We start from the raw sequence: 22,792 nt of genomic DNA, 5'->3' as shown, positions 1-22,792 counted from the left end.
AACGAATGCGGCTACTTATCTCGTCGAGACAAGGAAGAGAAAAATGTTGACGAGATGTCCCGAGATTATTTCTCATTTTCCAAGATTAGGTAGTGAGATTAGCACAGAATCAAATTCGATCTGCACACGGAGCAAAGGGTGGGGGACAAGAAAGCGCGCGATATTTCAATAAATTTTACATAATGTTTATTATTTATAGTGTACTCAGAAATGTCGGGCCTCAACCAGTGGGCCTTCTTCTTTTGACATATTTGATCAATGAACATCACAATGTTAATTTTCCCCTAATCCGTATAGTTACTTCATCTTCTCTATTAAGAGTGACGCGCAATCTGCTCGTGGCGCTGAATCGACGAAATCGGCATTGCACGACGGTCTGTCGTCCGCGTTGTGCTCCGGGTTTACGCGTTAGGTCACGTTGAATTGGCCACGGTCGAGAAACCCGCTCGCAGGAACGGAGACGGACACCACAAGTGGATGTCCACGAGCCGGTAGGCCGATGCGCGCCGGTCGTCACATGAACCGGATCGCGAGACTTGAACGAACGTAACGAGCGGATTGCGCCTCGCAAAAAATAGATATGTCCAGCTTCGCGACTCTTGGTTCTCATCCACGATTCAACATGCCAGCATATTCGTACAACAAAACATCGAATAACAACTGCATATAAAAACAAAACGAAAGGAAGAGGTCTACATCTCTTAGCCGCAACTCGTCGTTAAGTTCCGAATTTCGATCGGCGCATATATATGTATCCGACAACCAATAATATTCGACAAGTATATTAAAAATACAACGCATCAGTAAATCTTCTCTTTTCTTTTTTCGTTTTTACCGTCTTTCTCTCTTTCCTTCTCTCTTTCTCTCTCTTTCTCTCTCTCTCTCTCTCTCTCTCTCTCTCTCTCTCTCTCTCTCTCTCTTTCTCTCTCTTTCTTTCTATTTTTTTTTACGTATTACACGAGTCGTCGCCAAATTTACACATACGTTTTCTCGCCGTCAGAAAACGTCACGCTTCATGTTGTCCATTTTGGGCCGACATTCGAGGAGTTCCTAAAAATGACGGGTTCAAAATTAGGAGATGAAAAGGGAGAGGATGGCGGGAGGGAACGGGGGGGAGTGGGGTTTCGACTTTCCTTTTCTCCACTTACTCGCATTACAGTAACCAACCGTTTCCCACTGTACACGCCTCTTTCTCTGCTCGATTCTTCGTCCCTCTGCGGACAATGAAAAATTAAAGATACGCACGCGTCGCGTCGTGAAACGAGACGAGACGAGACGTGACGTGACGGGACGTTGCGTCCCGACGCCCATCTCCTCGGCCTTATCACCGATTCGTCGGGTTATCCTGTCCGCTTCGATCCCCGACGCGACTAATTGAAAATTCACCACGGGCCAGTCGTCGACGATTCAGAAGCATTTGGACAGCAACGGATGCGCTTCGTTCGTTATTTTCTGTTCCGACAGTGTCGCTTAATTGTACTTCGTTACGGGACGGGAACAACCGGCACACACGCAAGCTTGGTTTCGAAATCAAGCAATCGGAGCATCTCGAAACGAGAGAAGAAACGAAGGAACGATTGTGTCGCACAACTCTTACGAACGTCTCGCGCTCTGCGCATGCAGTGCTTTAAACACGCGTACATGCACGCACGTACGCGACAAAACTTTTGCGATCGCTCGCATCGTCGTTATTCGCACGTCGTCCGCTACTGAGTTCGCAACCGGAGAGCGACGCGAGCTCGTGCTGAACCTCGACCACTGGCCGGCGGGTACACGCTAATAAATGGCGCGGAGGCGGCAGTGGCGCGAGGATACATTTAAGTTCTCGTTATAGGAATCGTGGGGGACTCAATATTCGAAAAACTTGGTAAAAATATCGGTGTTACCTCGCGCCGCTCGGCACGCCCGCCCGCTGCTCTTATATCTGGCCCACCTTAATTAATTCTCTTAAACCTCCGTAAACACCTCGTCCAGCCTAGCGCTATACGAAATGATCGCGTTACGAGATACGATAATATATATATATTTATAATATATATATAATATATATATATTATATATTCTACATTACATTACTATGTTCGAAAAATAATATTACAATATATAGTGTGTGTTGTTATGTGTATTATCATTTTTGTTTCTCTTCTTATTCCTCCTCTCCTCCACGATAGTTTCGCCTCACATTCTCACTTATCGCTTTTTTTTTTTGTTTTCCTATTATACGCGCGGTAATACCTAAAATTTACAGTTAGTTATACACGGCGCTCGACGCTGCTGAGAGGAGGCCGACGATGTAAGAGACGGTGGTTCGATCTGGCGCGTGTGTGAATCCGTTGTAAAAAAATTATATCTCGCAATGGATAGAAACGCGACTCTCTGGCTCGATATATTGTATATATAAAATCGTCGGATAATGTAACAAATAACGCTCAATGCCGGTAGACCGACGACGGTGTGCTCGTTATCTCTTCAATGAAACTCACTTTTACCGTCCGCCCGTCAATTTCATCGTCAACAAGTATACCGATCGACCGAAGGCGTCATCTTATAAGCGGCGTGGCTCCAACTCAAACGTGACGTTCTTGTCGGTCTAATTCGCGAAGCCTTAGAATCCAAAAAGCAGAAAGAATTCAAAAACGAAGATTTGTAAAACGCTTATTAAGTAGACTTAGTCAAGTAGACAAGGTATATAGTTGCTTCTTGAAGACTTTACTCTCGGATTTCTTTCTCTATCTCTTCCTCTCTCCTTCTCTGTAGCTCTCTTCCTCTCTCTCTCTCTCTCTGCTTTCATAACTTTAAGGCACCATAATCGAAATGAAGAAAGATCGATTCGTACCGCTACTAAAATATCGCCTTCAATTCCCGTCGTTTTCGCCTTTTCATCTCGCTCTCTCACGTCAATCGACTGTTTGTCTCGTGCGTTCTTCAAAACTGCGGAGACCACAAAAGACCTTGTGGAAGGCAACGCTTATTATCTACCACGGAATGCCCTATGAGATTTATCTTCAGCGTTATGCGCGTCGGTTCGTTCTCAGCAGCGCGCGCAGTCATACTACCAAATCCTTTTGGTGTGTAAGTGTGTGGATGTAAAACCGCTAGGCGCTTCTCTTCTCTCTTTTTCTCTCTCTCTCTCTTTCTCTCCTTTTCTCTGTCTCTGTCTCTTTCTCTCTCTTTCTCTTTTCTTCTCTTTTTTTTAATTTGAATAACAACCATTTTTTTAATTTGTTTCACTAAATATATCACAAACTGCCGGCGGCTAGTGCAGCTCTCGGATTCTCGCTGAACGTGACGCTCGCTGTCGTCGCTCGCGGTGAACGGAAAACGCGAGAAACGCGGCGTTCAGCGCCAACGCGGGAGCTACCACCGGAAAAATATAACGTTAAGGGATTACATGTTAATAGTTACATCACTGTCGGAAGACGCAGCGACCCGAAGGATCGTCGGGACACTACCCTTGCGTCTAGGTATCCAGAAAATCCTTCGTCCTCGTCCCCAACGTACGGTTAGTTTAAGTGTCGAACTAGTAATTTTCCGTATATTATGCTGCCACAGAAGATTCTCTTTATTCTTAAAGTGTAAATATCTTTATAAATTCATGACCTTACATATTACGTGATTTTACTTTTTTTTTTCTTTATTCTTTAATCTCGTAGATTCCCGATAGATTAGTTTCAATTTAGGCTTCACGCGTTTGTTCACTGTTGATTTTTTTTTTTTTATGTTTTCTTTTGTTCTCGAAAACTTGTAGTCAAGGGGGGCGACCGTGTTATTATGTTCAGAGGGGCATGACGGCGCGGGCAGGGGATTAGAGATCAAGCCATTCTTCATCGGATGTAAAGTAAGATACAACATCGAATCGCTTTTCTCTTTTCTGCGGATAAAGGCAGCGGGAACTAATATTGCGAACAAAAGTGTGTCTCAACATCACAATGTCGGGGAGAACGCTCGACGGGGAAGAATGTGTCATAACAAAGAAAGATATGCTCGAACGGCAACGCTGATCGAGCAACAATGGTGGTTATCACCGTCGATTTTTCGAAAAGAGAAAAAAAAAGATTTCACATTAAAATAGGATATCGCCTCTCCACGTAAAAATGCAATCGAAACTCCGCGATAAATATGGATTATTTCTTCTCTCGGCAACTAATCCATATCTATAATTCGGGCATCTTAGCACCGAATTTTTCTGTAGATCTAAACGAAGTAAAAGGATACCAAACTTCCGTCTCTTCATTTCTATAAAGATATACATAAAATAGGAGCTTAATTTGAGACCGGTGCTACGACAGATTCGCATTTAAATCGACGGCAAGAACCATCACGTGACACGGAAGAAAATGCGGTAAATAGGCAACGCTGACGACTCGTCATCTGTTAAGCGGCTCGATTTTTCGCTACGCGCGTTAATAGGAGATGTTCGCTATGTGCATACAATTATTATTAGCGTGGCACTGGGGAACGTGCGAATTATTCTACTTGTGGATGGGTTAAAACGCGCTGTCTGAAACTACGTGTATACGTGTGCATATACTTTTATAATTATACGAACACGTGTGTAACATATGTATATATATATGTGTGTATATAGCTATATTTATTTATGTATGTATGTATGTATGTATATGTGGAATGGTGTGGGCGTGAGGTTGAGGGTCTAAGAAGCGTATCGCAAGAGGCGCAAAGCTCACACACAAGCGGGGAAGAAACACGCTCGATATTAATCGATTTCAACACGGAGATGACCACTCGAAGATAATGAGGGAGTGAGCTCGGATCCGTAATAGTTAAGTATCGGACCCGGACGAAACGAACTCCTCTGTTGTGTGCTACTCTCTAACACGTTATACTTGAAAATCGTCGATTAAAGTGCAATTATACAGTGTCTCGCACAAGCCGTAAGTAATACGTATATTCACTATACCAACTAGTATTTAAAGTTAACCAGTAGTAGACTCACACTTACGTGATCGGACAAAACGGAGTATTCGAGTACAGAGGAAGTTCGGACACGGGCACAGGGTTTGGGGTGGGCAGGGGCGGGCAGGGAACACTTGGGACACTTTTCTTCAGGCCGAAGGTGCATATGAACGTTTTTTTTTCTCCAAAGCGGGTATTTTCTGACTATAAGATCTCTGTGTGTCACCAGCGAGATGGAGTATTTTTTGAGAGCGTGCCTCCTGGAAAGTGGGTACGTTGCGAGAGCTCGAAAGAAGCGATTTGTTCTCCCGGTATTTTCACACCTCTAACACTCTACTTCATCTAAGAAGATGAAGAAAAAAGGAATTGTCATAGTAGTTCTTGTGTATAATATTGTATAGACACTAAGCGTTACTGGCGCGAGATTAAATCCTTCTTTCTTTTCTCTCTTTTCTCGTACTCTCGCACTCCCGCACTCTCTGTCTCTCGCTCAGGGAAATGGCGGGATAAAAGGTAGAAGCCGAAGGGAGGGCACGAAAAGCGGAAATGAAGTAACGAAACGGCAGCGCGAGAACGTCCGCGGCTCGGACTGCTCTCTTTCTCTCTCTCTCTCTCTCTCTCTCTCTCTCCCTCTCTGTCTCTCTCTCTATCTCTCGAGGTCTCCTATCGCGGCGAATCGAAAGGAATCGCAGGGAGAATTAATTCCCGCAAAGGGACCGACCCGGTAGTAGCAGCAATGGTCACTAATCTACTAGAGCTATTAAGCTTAGGCTGATACATCAACATGCAATTAGTTTGTTCAGTAAAACTCTCATTCTAAGTGGCGGGCTACAATGTACCGCTAGGTGTTAATAACCTAATTCAAAAATACTATAATCTTCGTTAGCTTAGTCAAAAAGTTAATATCCATCAACATCGAACTACCAATGTCAAGGCTCTTTATCTAGAAGATCGCTTAAATGTTTTTTTCGTGCTTTTTTTCATTTTTTGTTCTTTTTTACCTAGACAATTTCCCATTTATGTTCGCAGGGTGTCAAGTTAATCGGGGCATTCCTCCGTCATTGGCGAACCTCGGTAAATACCGTTGCGCGACATGTAACAACGTAACGCGCGGCGGGGTAGGATGACACGTACCCGGTCGCCGCGGGTTTCCCAAACGAAATGTGTTATTTCCCCCTCTTTTTGCTTCCCGCTCTTTCCTATCGCGTTAGATTTTTTTTTCGTGCCAGCTGGAGGAAAATCGCCCACGTGTGTTCGGGGGGAAAAAAGTCTGCGTAGGTATATGTATATATATTTATATATGTTATATATATGTATATATATATATATATAGTAGTACTTTGAATATATAAAAGGAACTCTCTTGTGAAGAATCGCGTACAGCATCGAGGGAGCGATTGCTCAATCGCGAAACGTGTGTTCGCGTACACGCAAAGCACACGTGCACCTACGTGTACGTGAAACAGCACGTCCGGTCGCTTTCCACGTGTTCCACAAAATTCATCTCGTTCCCGTTTCCTTCCACCGTGCTAAACTCTCTTCCTCTTCGCTTCTCTCACCCGCGCGAGGTCTTTTTGTTTATTTTCCGTTTTGCAGCTCTTCTCTCGCTACTCGCGAGAGTCATTACGCACCACAACCAGGGAAACACCCCGCGCACGAAGTCTCAAGGACTCCGCGGAGAAACCCGATCGCACTTCCGCGACGATCTCGATTTTACGCGGGACCTTTCACGTCCCGCACAATGGGACGTCGCCCGGATAACCGTGCCGTTCGAACTGTATAATACCACCAAGGAACTCGCCCGCCTTCGTCTAAATATCATCGTGTCACGGCCGACACGCTCACGCGATTCGCCGTAGAATAAAACTCAAAAATATATGCGTGTATATGTATCTTTGTACATATTCGTTCTGTTGTACCTACTATACCTAAAGTGAGACACGTATGTACACCGTCACCGGCGCTACAGATACTTTTGCCTGATCATACGATCGCGAATCTACAACCAAAGCCCGTCGTGTCATCGATTGTGCCTTACATGTAGTTCAAGCGTCGCTCATATTCAAAACAGATCTCCATCATCTCGAATTTATTTCTCGTTTCTCAAAAAATTACTCGATAGACGCCTGACATTGCAGTCTCGAAAATCGCATCCCTTTCAGCCGCGCGATAAATCTCTCAAATATGAGCGACACCTCGATAGAAAACTATTTGCGCGGAATTCGGTTTTTTTCCCGTTTTCAAGTGGCGATCAAGTCTGTTCCTAGCGTGGACGGTCTGTATATCCTCACGTCTCTCCTGTGTCTTGTACGACTTCATCCCCCGAGACCGTTTAATACGTCGCTATTCCATGCGTCTCGGATATTATCTCTGAGCATTCCACCCGCTACATCGCATCGGAATATCGAGTTCTCCGATAGTTTCCCGCGCACTAATATTGAATATCTCAATTATTATATGTTGAACGAGAAGGGAGGTACAGATAAAAAGACATCTCCCCCTTTCCGATCAGTCTCCTGTGAATTCCTTTGTCCACCGTACCGAAATGGGACGCTCGTTGCGACGCCGTTGAAACGCGTTTAAATTTTTCGTCTGAAATTCGACGTTTCCCCCGAAACGCATTCGCGCGAGTATCGCGAGTGAAATGCCTCGAGAAAATACCTCCGCTCCGCTCGCTCTCTGTCTTCCGCTTCGATGTTTTCTCCAAACGTTTCACGGTCCGACGGCGATCGGCTGAATTTACGAATAATATCCCCGTAAATCCCGTCGGAACTCCGTGCACGTAATTTCGGACACGCAGCCGGCGTAATCGTGCAATCCGATTAAGCGGATTAATCGCCGAAACGTAGCGAGCGCTCGTTCGGGCATTCGTTCCCTCTTTCGTTCGAGTAATCGCGTCTATCACCACCATAAGTCGGACGCGCCGACCGGTTTCTCCGCGGAGCGAAAACGCGCTTCGCGATTCATCGTTCTATACTTCCCCCCTATCTCTCCCTCCGATCTCTAATCAACTATCTTCTCTTTCTCTCTCTCTCTCTCTCTCTCTCTCGCCCTCCTTCTCATTTGCATTTCCTTCTCCTAGCAGAGTCAAAAATGCGTAGCGCGCAAGAAGCTAGGTAGGTACACACGAGCATATCCGGCCAACGAGCGACAGAACGCATGAGAAAAGGACCGACCGTTTTTCGTCTTCTTCTTTGTTTGATTTGTTCACGCAGCTCTTAGGAGATCGTGCTCGAGGGACTTATTCGTTTGCGTTGCTGCGCATACAGGCATGGAACGTGTTCGGGACGCGAAGAGACGACTTCGCAACATTCGCGAAGCAACGTGTACGCACACTTGACGCTCACGAACGGCAGTCCGGTTGAGAATTAACGTCCGGACAAAGTATGACAGCTTTTGATCTGCGAGTAGTCGCGTTTCTCATGCGATCCGGCGGGCAATCGTTGGCCATGCGAAGCAGCGTTCCGTTTTTAAGCGGCAGCGTATATAAATCACCCGCCGAATTCGACGCCGGCCGCGCGCGCGCGCGCTAATAAATGCGAAAAACGTCTCTCGTCGATTTTCTCGCGAGGTCGCGAGGAAACGGCCGATGGCTACGGCGGCGTTGAATTCGGCCGGGCGCGTTTTCCTACGTTGATTACAAATAATTGTTTTGCTTTGTGATTGCTTGCTGCAGCAGCTAAAACCCTTGACTCAAGTTGGGAAGCTCAAACTCCAGTGGATTCGTCATAACGTTTCCGTCGTGTTCTCATTGTCTTCCGTTTTCTTTTTTTTTCCTTTTTATCTTTTGTGTATCTTTCTTTCCTTTTTTCTTCATTTTTAGAGTTTTCACTTTTTTTTAGAATGGCTCTCGTGGTATATTTACGTCCATGAGTCGGAGTAGCGCTTCGTTCCTTCCTTTGCTTTTGTCCGTTTTTCATTTTTTTTTATTCGCAATAATTATCGTTAATTATAATATTCGTTTACGCGTCGTGTATTTACTAGAGGTTTTGGTATTAAAGGGAAAGACGGGTAGTACTGTCCGACGTCGATTTCGCTCTCATTAGATGCGCTGTCTGTATGTGACCGTTTTGTGTGTTTTTTTTTCTCATCACCTAAAACTAATTCATCGTTTATATAGCGATATCGGAGAGGAAAATCCGTTCGAAAATAAGCCGAAGGCATCCCGGTCGTTTCTCTCGTTCTCGAGCGCGTCGGGATCAGGGCGTACCTGAGCTTTAACGAACCGTACCATCGCGAGACGACACGAAAGGAGGAGTTATCGATAACTTCTCGAAGGACTTTGCTCGTCTAAACAGGCTGAGCGGCTGGCAGCGAGTGGGACGAATCTGAATGTCGTTCCTGCTCTTGGTGTCTTTCCGTACGAAGACGTAGTGTGTATAATAAACGGATCTAGTTACAGCTTTTTCTCTTGTTCTCTTTTTCTTTTATATACCGATACCGAAGAAGAAGAAGAAGAAATGACCGCGGGGGACGAGCGGCGCGGGTCCCCGGTGGTTTTCTCTACGGAAAAGTATTCGAATATATATATTTATATACTCTAAGTGTGGAATCACAATTGAAAATATCTCGCTCTCCTCTTCGTGGTGTCATTGAATCACTTAAATGGACATTCATAGATTATTGTACTTAATTTTATATATAATATAACGCGTGTGTATCTCTTCTTTCTCCTTTCTCTTCCTATTCGTATCTAATTAAATCTATGTATATACTAAATGTGTGTGTATGTGTGTGTGTGTGTGTGTGTATGTATGTGGACACGGAGGAACTCGTCCGTACGTCTTTTCCAATTCATTTCGATGAATTTTCTACGTATATCCCTCTTGTGAATTACGCGTTTTTCTTTTGTATCGTTTTGCGCGCACCCAACGGTACCGAGAACGAAAAGGCGGGCGAAGTTACGAACGTGCGAATCGCGGATTCACGGATATCAGAAGCGACGACGTCGACGAGAACGAAAAGTCAAATGATCCCGAACTCATGACTAGAACCACGGTGTCTCGAAAAAAGCACATTGGAAAAACGGAGAGAACGGACGAACGAACGAGTCTTGAAAATCTAGTCAACGCTAAGATCTAAGAGATTTCTTTCGTCGCAAAGGAGGACGAATGTATACGTCAATTATAAAACGAATTTATATTTATATAGTCCATAATAAAACGAATTGTTCACTGTGTGTAACACACGCGCGTGAAAACACTTCTTTTCCGCTCGTCCGTGAATTCGTTTAACGAACTCGAATTCGATGACGCGATCCTAGAATCCTCAGTACTTTGTTTATTCTGTATCTACGCTAATCGAGTTACTTTTTCTCTCCCTCTCTCTCTCTCCCCCTCTCTCACTCCCTCTCTCTCACGCAATAATACTATTTTTATATACACGAGTAATTTACAAAGTTGAACTTCCAGCTATTCGCGCCTACTGGCAGCCTCGGATCTTTCCCTTCTAATACCAAAGGTGTATAATCTGTGTTTATTTTCCTTTTGCTTTGATAAGAGTGTCCTTTGATTCTTAAATGCTGTACAGGAACATTTACTTGCTTAACCCTTTAATCACTCGTTTAATATTTTTTTTTTATTATTTATTACTTTATATCCGTAGGCTATACTTATTTTGTCGTTAGAGTACTTTGTTATATACCTAAGGGTTCTCTCGTTTAAATAATTAATTATACTATCGTCCAAGTGATCGATTTTGAAAACGATCAATGTGTTAACTGAATTTAAAAATAAAACGCAAATGAGTAAAATACGAGATACATTAATGGTGTAGTAAAAAAGAAACTTAATAAGTGTGAGTGCGTAAAGGACCCGGACCCATCATCATGACTAGTTCAAAAGTGCATTTTTCATTTCGCAATATATATATATATATATATATATATATATATATATATATATATATATGTATGCGTGTATATTTCGGTACGAAAATTCTCGATAGATCGTTATCTCGTGTCGTTGGTCGGGAAAGTTGGTGTAAGCCCTCTCCTGGACGGTAAAAAGTGTCTTTCAAAAATCGCCACGTGTGTGTCTGCATATGCGGTGAAATCGAGGGTCCCACTGACTGGCCCTCGAGCCCGGAGGCTCCGCGAACCCTCCATGAGAGCGACTCCCACAGAAGGGGACGAATTCTCTCGAGCGGACAACCAGCCTTGAAGATATCCCCGAGAAAATCAGGTCCGCGGGTGTATCTTAACGTTAATATATCTTCGGCGTATATAATGTATATATAACTCGTAAGAAAATATTGCTCGGAACATCTGTTTCTGGACGCGAGTGAACGTGTGTCGTTTGAATTTTCATCTATGTGAAAAAGAAATGGCGGAAACGCGTATGCGGATGTGTGCCCGAAGTGCACGCGAAATCGACGCTGATCGACGGTGGGAGACTCCGAAGACGCGATCAGACGTGCACGAAAGAATTAGCATGAAGAATGCATTTAATGACGAAAGACTCGATCGATGGAGGGGGTCCTTCACGCGACATGTACCACGGGGGTAAAACGAATAATTATCGATTAATCAAAGATCATTAACGCAACAATTAAAGTATCCTTACGAAGAATCGCACTTTAAGACTGAAACAACGTACAAACTTATTTCCTATCGATCGTGTAAACCTATACACGCGATCCAGCGGATCGATTGTTTCACTTTTATATAGTTTTTCGTTTGTTTCGAAGAGCAGATATAAAACGATTCCTTTCGTCTCTCTTTCTCTCTCCCTCTCCTTCCCCCTCTCTCTCTCTCTCGCTTTTTCTCTCTCTCTCTCTTCCTTTCTCGGCGGTTCTCTCTTGGCCGAAGAAGTATTATATCACGCGATATCTCCTTTCGCGATCGCTCTCGTTTATACTCCCAACTCCCCCAAAAGAGGTCTGTCCTTAGTTAAATATAATTTCTTATCGTATGCATATAAATTTGTCATATACACATTTGTCGTAGTGTGTATAGTAATTAAATAGCGCCTTTCTCTATTTCACTCTTTCCGCGCGCCTATACGATTTTCGGCGTTCGCCCATTTCTCGCGAACCGAAAGTGAGACGGTCGAGAGTCAAATAGTCGCCGTAAACCTCGTCCTAAGGCTCGTCGTTCCTCTCGCGCGAGAGAAATCGATCGCTCCAACAGTTCCTGACATTCCGGCGTTCCATTTCCGAGACCATTACTCCGCTCCGTTCGCCTAATCGTCGCCAATCAATCCGCCGATAACTATTATGCTCCCCTTCGCGCGAAATCGTTATACCCTTGCATATACATGCATATATATACATATATATGCATGCGTATGCATGCATATACATATTACACGCCTCTCTTTCATATATATATACACACATGCGTTTACATTATTATCATAAAAACAAAATATAATTGAGATTTGTTATATACGAGTATAAAAAACGTTCGTTATGCGTCACCGCGCGTTTTATAATCATATCTCGTGTAAATTATTTCTTCTCTCATCTCGTCTCGGTGATATTTATCGTCGTTTACGCTTTTGTATTTTACGTTTCTCTTTCTCCCTCAAAATCAGCGTCCATCAGTCATTCGTACGCTCGCGTTGATTCGCGGCCCCTAGCTAATCTACTTATTCGGTACAATTACAACTTCTCTCATGCCAGAATCTGACATGAGTATATATATATATATATATATATATATATGTATTATGTATAATATTTATACGTCCTTATATGGAACAATATTTCGTAACTCTCTTTCTTTCTATCTTTCTCGCTTTCTTCCTTGCTTTCTTCGGGCTCTTTCACAAGCGTACTTTACGTTGCGCGAGCACCGCGCGTCACGGCGAGTGAGGACGCGCCAAAACAGCGAATCGGGAAAGGGAAGAGAACCGCGAACACGAAAATGAAACGTAGCTTCCTCGAGCGACGGACGAGTCGAGACATAAAGTTTCTCGTAAATATCATCGATCGAATCCTCGAAACAGAATGAATTCTGAAGCGGAGATGATGACGAAAAGTCGCGTTGTCCTACAACTATATACGCGACACTGCGTTCTCTCTCGCTTTCCGATCGTGAGACGAAGTCGATTGCATCCGTGACATCGAGACAACATAAACAGAAGTCCAGGATCGCACGAGAATGAAAGATCTTCCCTTCATCTCTGTACTCGGCTGCTCTCGAGGAAGCTTCGCCGATCGCCTTAAAGAGATCGGGAGAGGAGCTCGGAACAGCTTCAGTGACATCGACGCGCCGACAAGGTAGCCATATGGAAACTCGAATCGACGTTAAATCGCGGGTCATCGTTCGCCAATCCGCTCGATCGCCGAGAAGAATGATCGTCCCGACGACGACGAGGACGCGTCCGCTCACGAATCTCTCGTCGTCCTTCCGCCGGTATCTCGCAACCTTCGGTCCAGGCGACATCCCTCAGCGCGCGACACGAGCGGGTCAACGAGAGAGAAGGGAATCCGTGGAAGTTGAGACGCCGAGCGTCGAGCGGCTCTCCAGGTTCTCCCGGAGCTCGACGAGCGATTCGTCTCGAGCGATTCGCCTGTTCGCGACGATTTGTCGCGGGAAGCCAAATGCAGATCGAAAGAACGAAAAGATAACTTCTTAAGGAAGACTTCGCTTGCTAGCTCGCTGTGTGATCGTGGCGGGTATTACGACGACTCTCTCGGCAACTACTACCCCCTTTGCGCGCCAACGCGACGATCCACCGTATATTGTTAGATCTTCTCCCCCGCCTATCTCGGCGATCGTCTTTCCACAGCCGTGCGATCTACGCGACCCATCTCACGCTGATGAAACGAAAGGAAAACCTAGGGAGAGAGACCCTATACGCGTTTCCTTCCTTTCCCCGTCCCGACTAAGCGCGACAGGAACTCTCTCCGTTTTCCCCCTATTTCCATCTTATTTCCTTCCTCCCTACCCTCCCACGACACGTTGTTTTCCGTCTGTCACCTGAACGTGCGTTCGCACATTCGTGTATTACGAGCGTGTACGCCGGAGAGGAGTGTCGCGGAGGCATAGCGGCGTGCTGTTGAAACTATCGAATCGACGACGACGTTCGCCGTCTCCTCCTTCACCTTTTCCTCCGCTTCTTCGTCATCTTCCTCGACTTCCTCTTCTTCCCCGTCGCTCTCGCTTTGCTCGCCGTCGTGGCCGATATCGAGTTCCCGACGTGCGCGCGAATGCGTGCTCGCGCGAACTTTTATCGAATCCTTCTGCCTCCCCGCGCGACGCCGGCGCGTTAATCGCTGGCGGAATCGACCCTAAGGCGTCGCAGACGACGCGATCGCCATCAGGGGCGCCGGCGGCAACGCGACCGGTATGTGGTAATATTTACACTGGGGCCGCATGCACGCGCCCTTTACTGCGTCCCTGCACACCGTTACGCGGTTCTCGATCACCTCCACGTTTCCTGAAAATTTACAGAGATACCCAGTCAGTCGATTATCGCGTGCATGAACAACTTGCCTTCTCTCGGGCGAAGAGATCGTAACAACATCAAGCAGGGTGGAGAGCGAACTTTCTGGCCGCTGAACACGTAATTATGGATTCAAATATATATTATTTCCGTAAACATGATGACGGTTAATGATGCCAGTGACGTCATTAATATGTCATTAATACGTCAGTAGTCGTCACGTTATGATATTTGCTGATATGTTCTATGTAATAAATTGTACATAAAATGGGGGAATATTTTAACTGTCATGCTACAAAAATCATCAGTTTGTGATAAAACATATTTTCGCGTTGAAAATCATAAAGCTACAATTACCAACGAATTCCCAGGGAATTCCCAGCAAAGGAGAAACGATCTTAAATACGTCGAATAAAATATGGCCGAGGAGAGACGCGGTAGTCTGCGAATATAAATGAATTCAAAACGCGAGTGTACGGAGCGCGAAGTTCCGCATTGCGAATGAAAATAGTGTTCTCTGACTCGTCGTGACGGCACAAATTATTCGACCGTGTGGTAAAGAGTTAAAACTTGACGCTGATTGCGGCATTCATCGAGTATCAGCGCAGCGCATAAATATTCTCGATCGTGTCCTGACGGCATCCGGAAGGAATTGATGCAAATCCGCGGCGTTTCGCAAACAGGGCGCATTGTGTGTGTGTGTGTGTATCGCGCGCGTCCGCGCACAATCAATGATATGAAAAGAGTCGCTAATTGTTCCAATGAGGGCCGACTGAAGAGCGCGCTTTGTCCCTCCCTCGCGTTCACGCAGGCGTCTTGAGCAACACCGATCGCTCATTATCGCGCGTAAAACCTAATTGACGGCGGCACGACAAAAGAGAAATTCTCGTTACACACCTCCGCGCCGGAGAGCGCGCGCTGAACGTGAAAGCGAGTCGCGCTGTAAGGGTGACATTTAATAAACGCGTCGCGGGATAATGAGGGCGATCGACACGACGTCGACGCGACGTGCCCACGGCGTGGAGGTGAAATAAAAGCGCGAGAAGCACGACAGTCGAGTCTTCGGAGAGCGATAAAACTACGCGCGAATGATTTATTGCGTGTAATTGCGACGCGGCCCGCTCGCGGAATTGGCGTGGACTCGTGGGGAATCGGCCGACGAGAATGAGAGACAAGGCCATAATCGCCGACGTCTGCCTGGCCGCCCGGCCGCGGAGGATAGTTCCGTCGCGCAGGAATTTCAATAGCTGAATTTCTGCCGTCGCTCGTGATACGCTTATTTTAGCGAAACTGCCGATTTCGCCGGAAACCTCGTTACTCCGTGATACTGATCCGTGACCGAGGAGAAATTTGAAAATCGCCCAAACGCTCGACGAATATCAATTGGACGAGCAAGCCGGCGGGGAACGTTCTACTCGGCGGAGATATTTGCGCGCCCTCAGCACTAACCGAGTCGACGATCGCGGACGATTACGCGTTTTGATCTTCCGATGCCGAGATTGCGATAGAAAAGGGATCGCTTCCTTGCCGCGGCGCGAGCACCCCGCGCAAATTTCGAGCACCCGCTTCAGCCGCGTTCAGCTGCGCGCGATCAACTTCTCCTGTACTTTCCTTCACTCGTGACACACAAGTAACTCACCGTCACTGAGATGGATAAACTTGCAGGCGGGACGGTTGCACACTTGTCGATTAAAATCTTGGCACACCGGGAGGGTGTCCAGTAACTGAAAGAAAATGTGCCAGGTACTCTTATAGCGAATGAAATCGACGTATACGATTTGCAAAGAAAAAAAAAATGAAGTAGGAAAACTTATGATACTGCAGACACGCGCACACACATGCACACTCGCGAGCGTTCACGCGCACTCACGCACACACGCACGCACTCACTCACGCACTCACGCACGTGGACGTGTGACCGTGTCTCGCGCGTTTCCATCTCGCTCTCGTTTGAGTTTGCTCGAAAGTAGATCCAGTGGCCGAATTTGTAAGCGCTCGACTGCTTCGCCAGCGAAGCTTCCTCGAACTCGCTGGGTCGCGAGACGCGACCTCAATTGAACCGGTTAAAGATGCGTCGGCCGTTTATTATCGGACGCACTTGGTTGAACTCTCGAGCATCCTCACCACTCATCGGGCTCTTTCGCGCGACCATACACACTCAAGATTCTTCAGTGTTAGAGCATATTCACGGTACATTACATGCTCTAGAAGATCGTTTCGTATATGGATATTAATTAATTGCTACTTCTATGTGCGAACAATCGGCGCGATTACAAGTGATATACACATATATTCGTGACGGCACGGTGGGGTTGATGATTTTACGACGCCCTGTTAATAACGTCGCAGCCCCAATCGACCGTGACGAAACGTGACGAGTTGCGCCGAGTGCTCGCACATGCTTAATTAGGTGGTAAATTTGCAGTAGAACTTTCGTTTTCACAAACAGGGCATTTCCTATTTATGGTATGTATATATTGTGGTGTAAAATTAACCAAAAATAACCGACCGATTGCGAGACTGCGAGCGAGCCTCGCGTCTGATTGTGTTAGCTGTCTGTATTTCGAATGGACACGTCGTGCGGTTTGCCGGGATTTTGCAAAAAAGTTGGTGTTTGATTGGGCGAGAGAATCGAGGGGGATTTTCGTATTAATAGTCGTAATCGCGAGCGTGTGTGACACTTTCGTTATGCTAGTTTCCGCGACATTCCGGACACGCTGTTGTGCAAGGAGCGCGCCTACGTAGAAACGAGGATCTTTTTGATTCGCAAATTTCTCATTTCCGAGCAATCCGTAGCGCGAAGTGAGCCGCGCGCGCACGAAAGTCTACGATCCGAATACTATAAAATATTCAGCACAGCGATTGCCGCACGTTCTCACGAACAAACCAACTTTCTCCCACGCGCTTTTCACAATCTCGCGTACCCTCGCGCGCTCATTAAAAAACGACCAACGTATCCGAACGGGCACGTCTAGAATTTGCGAATCAGGTTTGGAAGCCCTCTTCTCAGCGGGCCATTCATTACAATGACTAGACCGAAATTTTAGTGTTAACAAAATACAGGAAAGCAACGGAAAGAACTGGCGGGAGCCTCGGTGAAACTCTCTTCTTTTCTCTCCGTCGCCCTCGTCTTCGATCGTGAACGACGCACCGGACGATCGGATTTGCAAACGTAATTAACCGGTTTCGCGAGATAAGAGCGATAATTACATGTAGATGTGTGTATGTATATATATAATATGTACGCACATATATTCGCGGCGCTCGCGCGAATGAAATAGACGCGCCGGACGTATCACCCCCTCGCGGTGGCAAGAAAATCTCTCTCGCATTGGAGGATCCGCTTTTCTCGTGTGAGCGGGCCAATGGCACTTCGCGCGCGCGTGATACATATATCTATATATGTGTGCAATTTCACATTTAACAAACTGCGAATGAAATAGAGAGACATGAATGCGAGTCGCAGAACATTGGCCATCGAGAGAGAATACAAATAGAGAACCCAAGTGAAGCGGAAACTCCACCCAGCTACAGCGCTACTTTGTCCGTTTTCTTTTTCTCGTATTAACCCATCGGCAAGAGAGAAGTATGCATATTATATGTACACACACACGGAAACACACACGTACACTCGTATCTAGGAGAATTATTCGTATATCCGAAATATATAAGAGAGACAAATGCAGCAAAATAGATTAAACATCAAATTCCAAAGAATGGTTTTCGTGTTAGCAAAACGTTAGGTCAAAGCATTAACAACCTACCAGACAGATGTATGGAAAAAAAAATTTAACGAAAAAAATCATATATATCAATCAAAGAAACAAAGTATTATCGCGCGCAAAAAAAAAGTATACCATAGGCTCACCATAGAAGCGTGCAAAATATATGAAAAATGTATCGCGACGGAGCGCGAGGCACGATAATAATAAAAAAACAAAGTCGTCTAGCTGCGTATGTGTTAACTCGCGACGATCTCGGCGAAGGATTGTTCCGCGCATTCGCATGTAATAACGATCGTGATATGATATTCAGTTATCTCGATAACACAAAAGTAAGAATCTCCCTTGAACGTAAACGCTCATAATATAGCATTAATGGCGACAACAATAATAATCAATAGTAATCATAATAATCGTAATAATCATAATCATAACGCCAATAATATAAATGACGTAATCATATAATGTATATTCACCATATTATGATAAACAATTCTTGCAATTGCGTAAGAGATAATTCGCTACGAACACAGAGTCTGGTCATGCAGATAATGGCCCGGGAGAAGGGGGATCGTTTTGCTTGGGTGATTATCGGTGTTACTCGAAAAAAAGTCGATTATACAAGTGTGATTAATAGACCGAAGCGTCGATTTCTGTTTGACGACGGCGACGACGACGACGGCGGCGGCGGCGGCGACGGCACGACGACGACGACGACGACGACGACGACGACGACGACGACAACGACGACGACGACGACGACGACGACGGCGACGACGACGACGGTGACGACAGCGAAAATGACACGACGTAAGGTCCGTGTATCAGCGATGATAATACAGTGTCATCACCCAAGCGTTAGTGTGCTGCCAAAAGCCGACTCACCGTCGGTCTTGGTTCGCGTGCGTGAATTACTGGACCGAAACACACACATCCACTCACTACGGAAAGCTACGGAAAAAAAGGAGTCCTCGGGTGATCCACGCCAGCGAACCAAATTGACGAGGGCGGCCGCGGTGGCGAGAAGGGGTGGGTGAGTGGGTGGATGGGTCTGGATAGTCAGCGGTTATCGGCAATATATCGTATAATAATGGATGTGGGATGTCGTATATAAGCCGTCAAATTAATAATATTCTACTGCAAATAAGTTCAACACTATGTCAACTGCGACTCCGCAACCATAACGACAGAGCTGGTCAAATATGTATGTATGTATATATATATATATATATATATATATATATATATATATGTGATAGAGAGAAAGAGAGAGAGAGAGACTTGGTTTCGAACAAAGAACAATACGCGACGATCGTCGCTGTTAGACACGATCGTCCACCGTGCGGGGAAAGCTTTGTCAAATGGAGATGATTTTCGTTGGCTTCGTAATACGCTCGGGCAGTCGTGCATCGTTAGAAAAACTAGGAATTAGATGAGCTCTCGCGCGCGCGCTCTCTTCTTTCAAAATTCTGTGTCCATGTATTCTATTTCTTGTGTGTATGCTTTCGCTTTTTTTTCCACACCGGCACGCGTTACGGAAGTTAATTGCGTCGAAAGCGATCGGTGCAAGCGCAAAAGGAGGCACTCCGTGTCGCTTCTTCTGTTTGACCAAAGTAAGCGAGCGATTCGATCGGAAGCTGCGTGTGTTTTAGCTCTGAAACGTGAGGGGGATGCTGACCCTCGAGTCGCGACGAACCGTGAATAATATAATTTTTCGAATTCAAACCGCTCGAATTTATCGTGTCGCGTGTACAATGCAATCTGTGCTAATCGATCGTGTTTCCCTATTTCCCTCGCGCAATTTCGTGGAAGATGAAAAGTTTCGTCGAACTCGTTAATGAAGCTTTTCACTTGCATCACGAAATTTGCGCGAAGGAAACGAGTACACGATCGATTCGCAGACTAGCGCCTTACAATTTTAAGGCGCGTTACGTGACGCGATCGCATTGCAGACGATTCTTTACTCTTTTCGCGGCCGCGTGTTAATCAGAAAAGTGAAGAGCGCAAACTCGCGATATTCGCAAACGTCTCAAGTGGAAGAGAAACGTTCGGTCTCGACGTGTTTTGTCAACCGTTACGAAAAATACGTTCCTGCGATTTCTTCCACACGACACTCTGAATCTACGTATCGTAAATCACGCCATTGTCATTGGCCCGATAAAGATGCGGACAGCCCCGTCGTCGGCGAGAAATCACTTTACCGGCTTTTTCTTTTCTCTTTCTTTCCTTAACTCGAGTTTTCGAAACGCGACTCGACAAACTTTTCCGCGCACGCGACGAGCTCGGATTTCGACGATTATACGGCGAGTAGTGCCGCGGATCGTGTAACAATGTGAAAATCAACGCGGTGCATGCGATGCCAACCAGGGTAGTTACCGTAATTTGCGTTTTTTAGAAGGGAAAGGGAGATGAAACGAAAGTTTCGCGCGACGCGATCGCCGGCCAGCCAGTCGAATGGCTTTTGTGTGAAAAACGATCAAGACGATTCATCGATGGGAAAGTGAGAGAGAACTTTTCAAACTGTCGGATAATGTATTCCAAATGATATTTGGCGCGAGACAGAGCCCGCGCAATATTATATATTATATATAGGGCGACGCGAGAGCCGTAAATTCACACAACGTATCGACCGTTATTGCAAACACGAGCGAGAAGAGGCACGAGGGAAAAATTGCGTTTTCAAGAATCTCCTCGCATTTGATCCGAAAGTGAAGTTCGTGCTCCCTGGTTGCATGACACGCGCTCCCTTCGTGTCAACAGCGGTGTAATATTAATGAGCATGCAGTATACACGCCCGACACTCGTAACAGCTGTCCATATCGTAATTGCTACTTGCGGTAAGATGCACTGCGAGAGTAAGAAAAAAAAATAAACAAATAGATATACTGAAGCGGTACAAGGATGGAAGTTGCTCTCAGACGTAGCATTAGATTCAGTCGTAACGTATACAAAGAAATGTTTAAAATACATCCCGACAATATATCCTCATCCACAAATAACGCGCAACGTTAATCAGACAAGCGGTTCAAGACAATGGCATGATAGATATAATAATAATAATAATAATATATATATGTATATATATATATATATATATATATATATATATATATGTAGATACATGGCAAAAGTACTAATCATACTAATTACTGTATAAGAAGCGTGCATCTCTTTCTTCGTGAATAAGTTTGTGACGTGATGTACGTGTATGGCGAATGTATACGTGTGTATGTATCGTTCCTGTATCGTGTCTCTGCATGTAACGTGTGAAGGGGTTGGGGGCTGGGGCGGAGGTGACGACAACGCTTTCGAAATAGCATAATAATAATTATTGGTATAATAATAATAGACAAACACCAGATAAGGCAGTGGTTATTCGCAGTTATAGTTGCGGTGAGCAGTCGTGAGGGAGATGCCCCCAAAAGCTACGTGTTAGCCAAAGTTACCGAGAGATGCAGATTACCGAACGGCTCGCTCTTTTCGGTCGATCGCGACACAAATGAATAGTTCGTCCTCGCTATCTGCGACAGCGAGGAAGCTGAGGACCCACAGAGCGACACCCGATACATCCTTCTCCCCCGTTAACCTTGAAGGTTAGCAGCAATAAAAGTTCGAGCTTGCATCAAAGCGCCGTGTGACTTGTAGCTTCTCGAGTCTGAGAGAATTATCGGCTGGAGTCGTGACAGGAAAAGAGAAAGAGAGATAGAGAGAGACAGACAGATAGACAAGTGTTGAGCAACACGCGTAAAGTAATTCGCGCAATCTTCTCAAGGAGAACGGAATGCAAGAATGAAGACCCTGGCTGACTTCCTGAAACTTGATCCGGGCGAACCAGGCGGTAATACATGATCCCCCCGGGATCTTCAGGAAATCGACAGTCGAGCAGAGTCGCTCCCGGCACGACGATTTCGCGCGTGCACGCTAAAACATCCCCTCAACCGGTCTCGCTCGACCGGCGCTTCTGATGCAAACTCGAGACCGGATAAAAAACTGGTTACAATAATGAGTCTACCTGTCCGCAGCTGTCTGTGTAGACGACACAGTGAGCGTTTTGGGGGACCACTTGGGCCCCGACAGTGGCTAAGGCTGCTAAGGCGATCCACATGCAGCAAACGAGGCAGTGTTCGTACGGTATATTTTTTTCAAGTATCGGTAGTATTTTTTTTTTTTTGTTTTGGTGGTCGTTCATTACCACAGTCGGTTGAATTCAGTGGAGAGAAGGCACCAGATCAAAGGAGACACGCGATGGAGCGTGCCCTCGGAGCATCCAGGTACATGTACGATAGTGAAATCGAATTTGTTTCATACATTGTTTGGTTTTTTTTTTCAATGTGTTTAATGCGCATCGTTCGTTTCGTTTTATCGTTGTTGTTATTGTTATCGTTTTTGTTTTTCGTTTTTTTTTGGAATCAAGCACTCCATGAAGGAACATGATGAGTCGTCGGTTAAATTGCAGTCGCAATCGTTCGTCGTTCCGATTAATGCGCGCGCGGGAACATGCCGGGACGCGGGAGTGGCGAGCGCGCGTGAAAGAGCGCGGAAAAAATGAAAGCGTAAATTACGGAAAACGAAAGTGTAAATCGTCGGCTTGACGTCGCGCCCGCGTATTTCGTTTGGTATTTGTGTTTTTTTTCCCGGGATTCGTTTACGTGCACGGTCGTACGAACGGTGAGATAGAGACAGACAGAGATAGAAAGAGAGAGAGAGAGAGAGAGAGAGAGAGAGAGAGAGAGAGAGAGAGAGAGAGAGAGAGAGAGAGAG

The 22,792-nt window shown here is 45.7% G+C and overlaps 1 protein-coding gene across 2 annotated transcripts; it reads right to left on the bottom strand.

Annotated features, from left to right (window-relative positions):
- Positions 1–163: 163 nt before the first annotated feature.
- Positions 164–22,786, bottom strand: LOC116842731 (muscleblind-like protein 2). Of its 2 annotated transcripts, none has more exons than XR_004377765.1 (3): positions 16,216–22,786; positions 15,949–16,033; positions 164–14,303 (listed from the first exon to the last, which is right to left on the bottom strand). XR_004377765.1 is itself a non-coding variant. In XM_032812357.1 (3 exons), the coding sequence occupies exons 1-3, from the start codon at positions 22,218–22,220 to the stop codon at positions 14,155–14,157; spliced, it is 411 nt and encodes a 136-aa protein (XP_032668248.1). In that variant the 5' UTR covers positions 22,221–22,786; the 3' UTR covers positions 164–14,154. The 2 variants fall into 2 exon arrangements, 1 of the variants encoding a protein (XP_032668248.1); XM_032812357.1 differs by having other exon boundaries at positions 22,044–22,786.
- Between the last annotated feature and the right edge of the window lie 6 nt (positions 22,787–22,792).

This window comes from Odontomachus brunneus, unplaced genomic scaffold (assembly GCF_010583005.1).
Source record: "Odontomachus brunneus isolate Ranch 3 - 2012 unplaced genomic scaffold, Obru_v1 Obru_scaffold_027, whole genome shotgun sequence".
In the NCBI taxonomy this organism is placed as follows: Eukaryota; Metazoa; Arthropoda; class Insecta; order Hymenoptera; family Formicidae; genus Odontomachus; species Odontomachus brunneus.
This window is presented reverse-complemented; position numbering and strand designations above follow the sequence as displayed.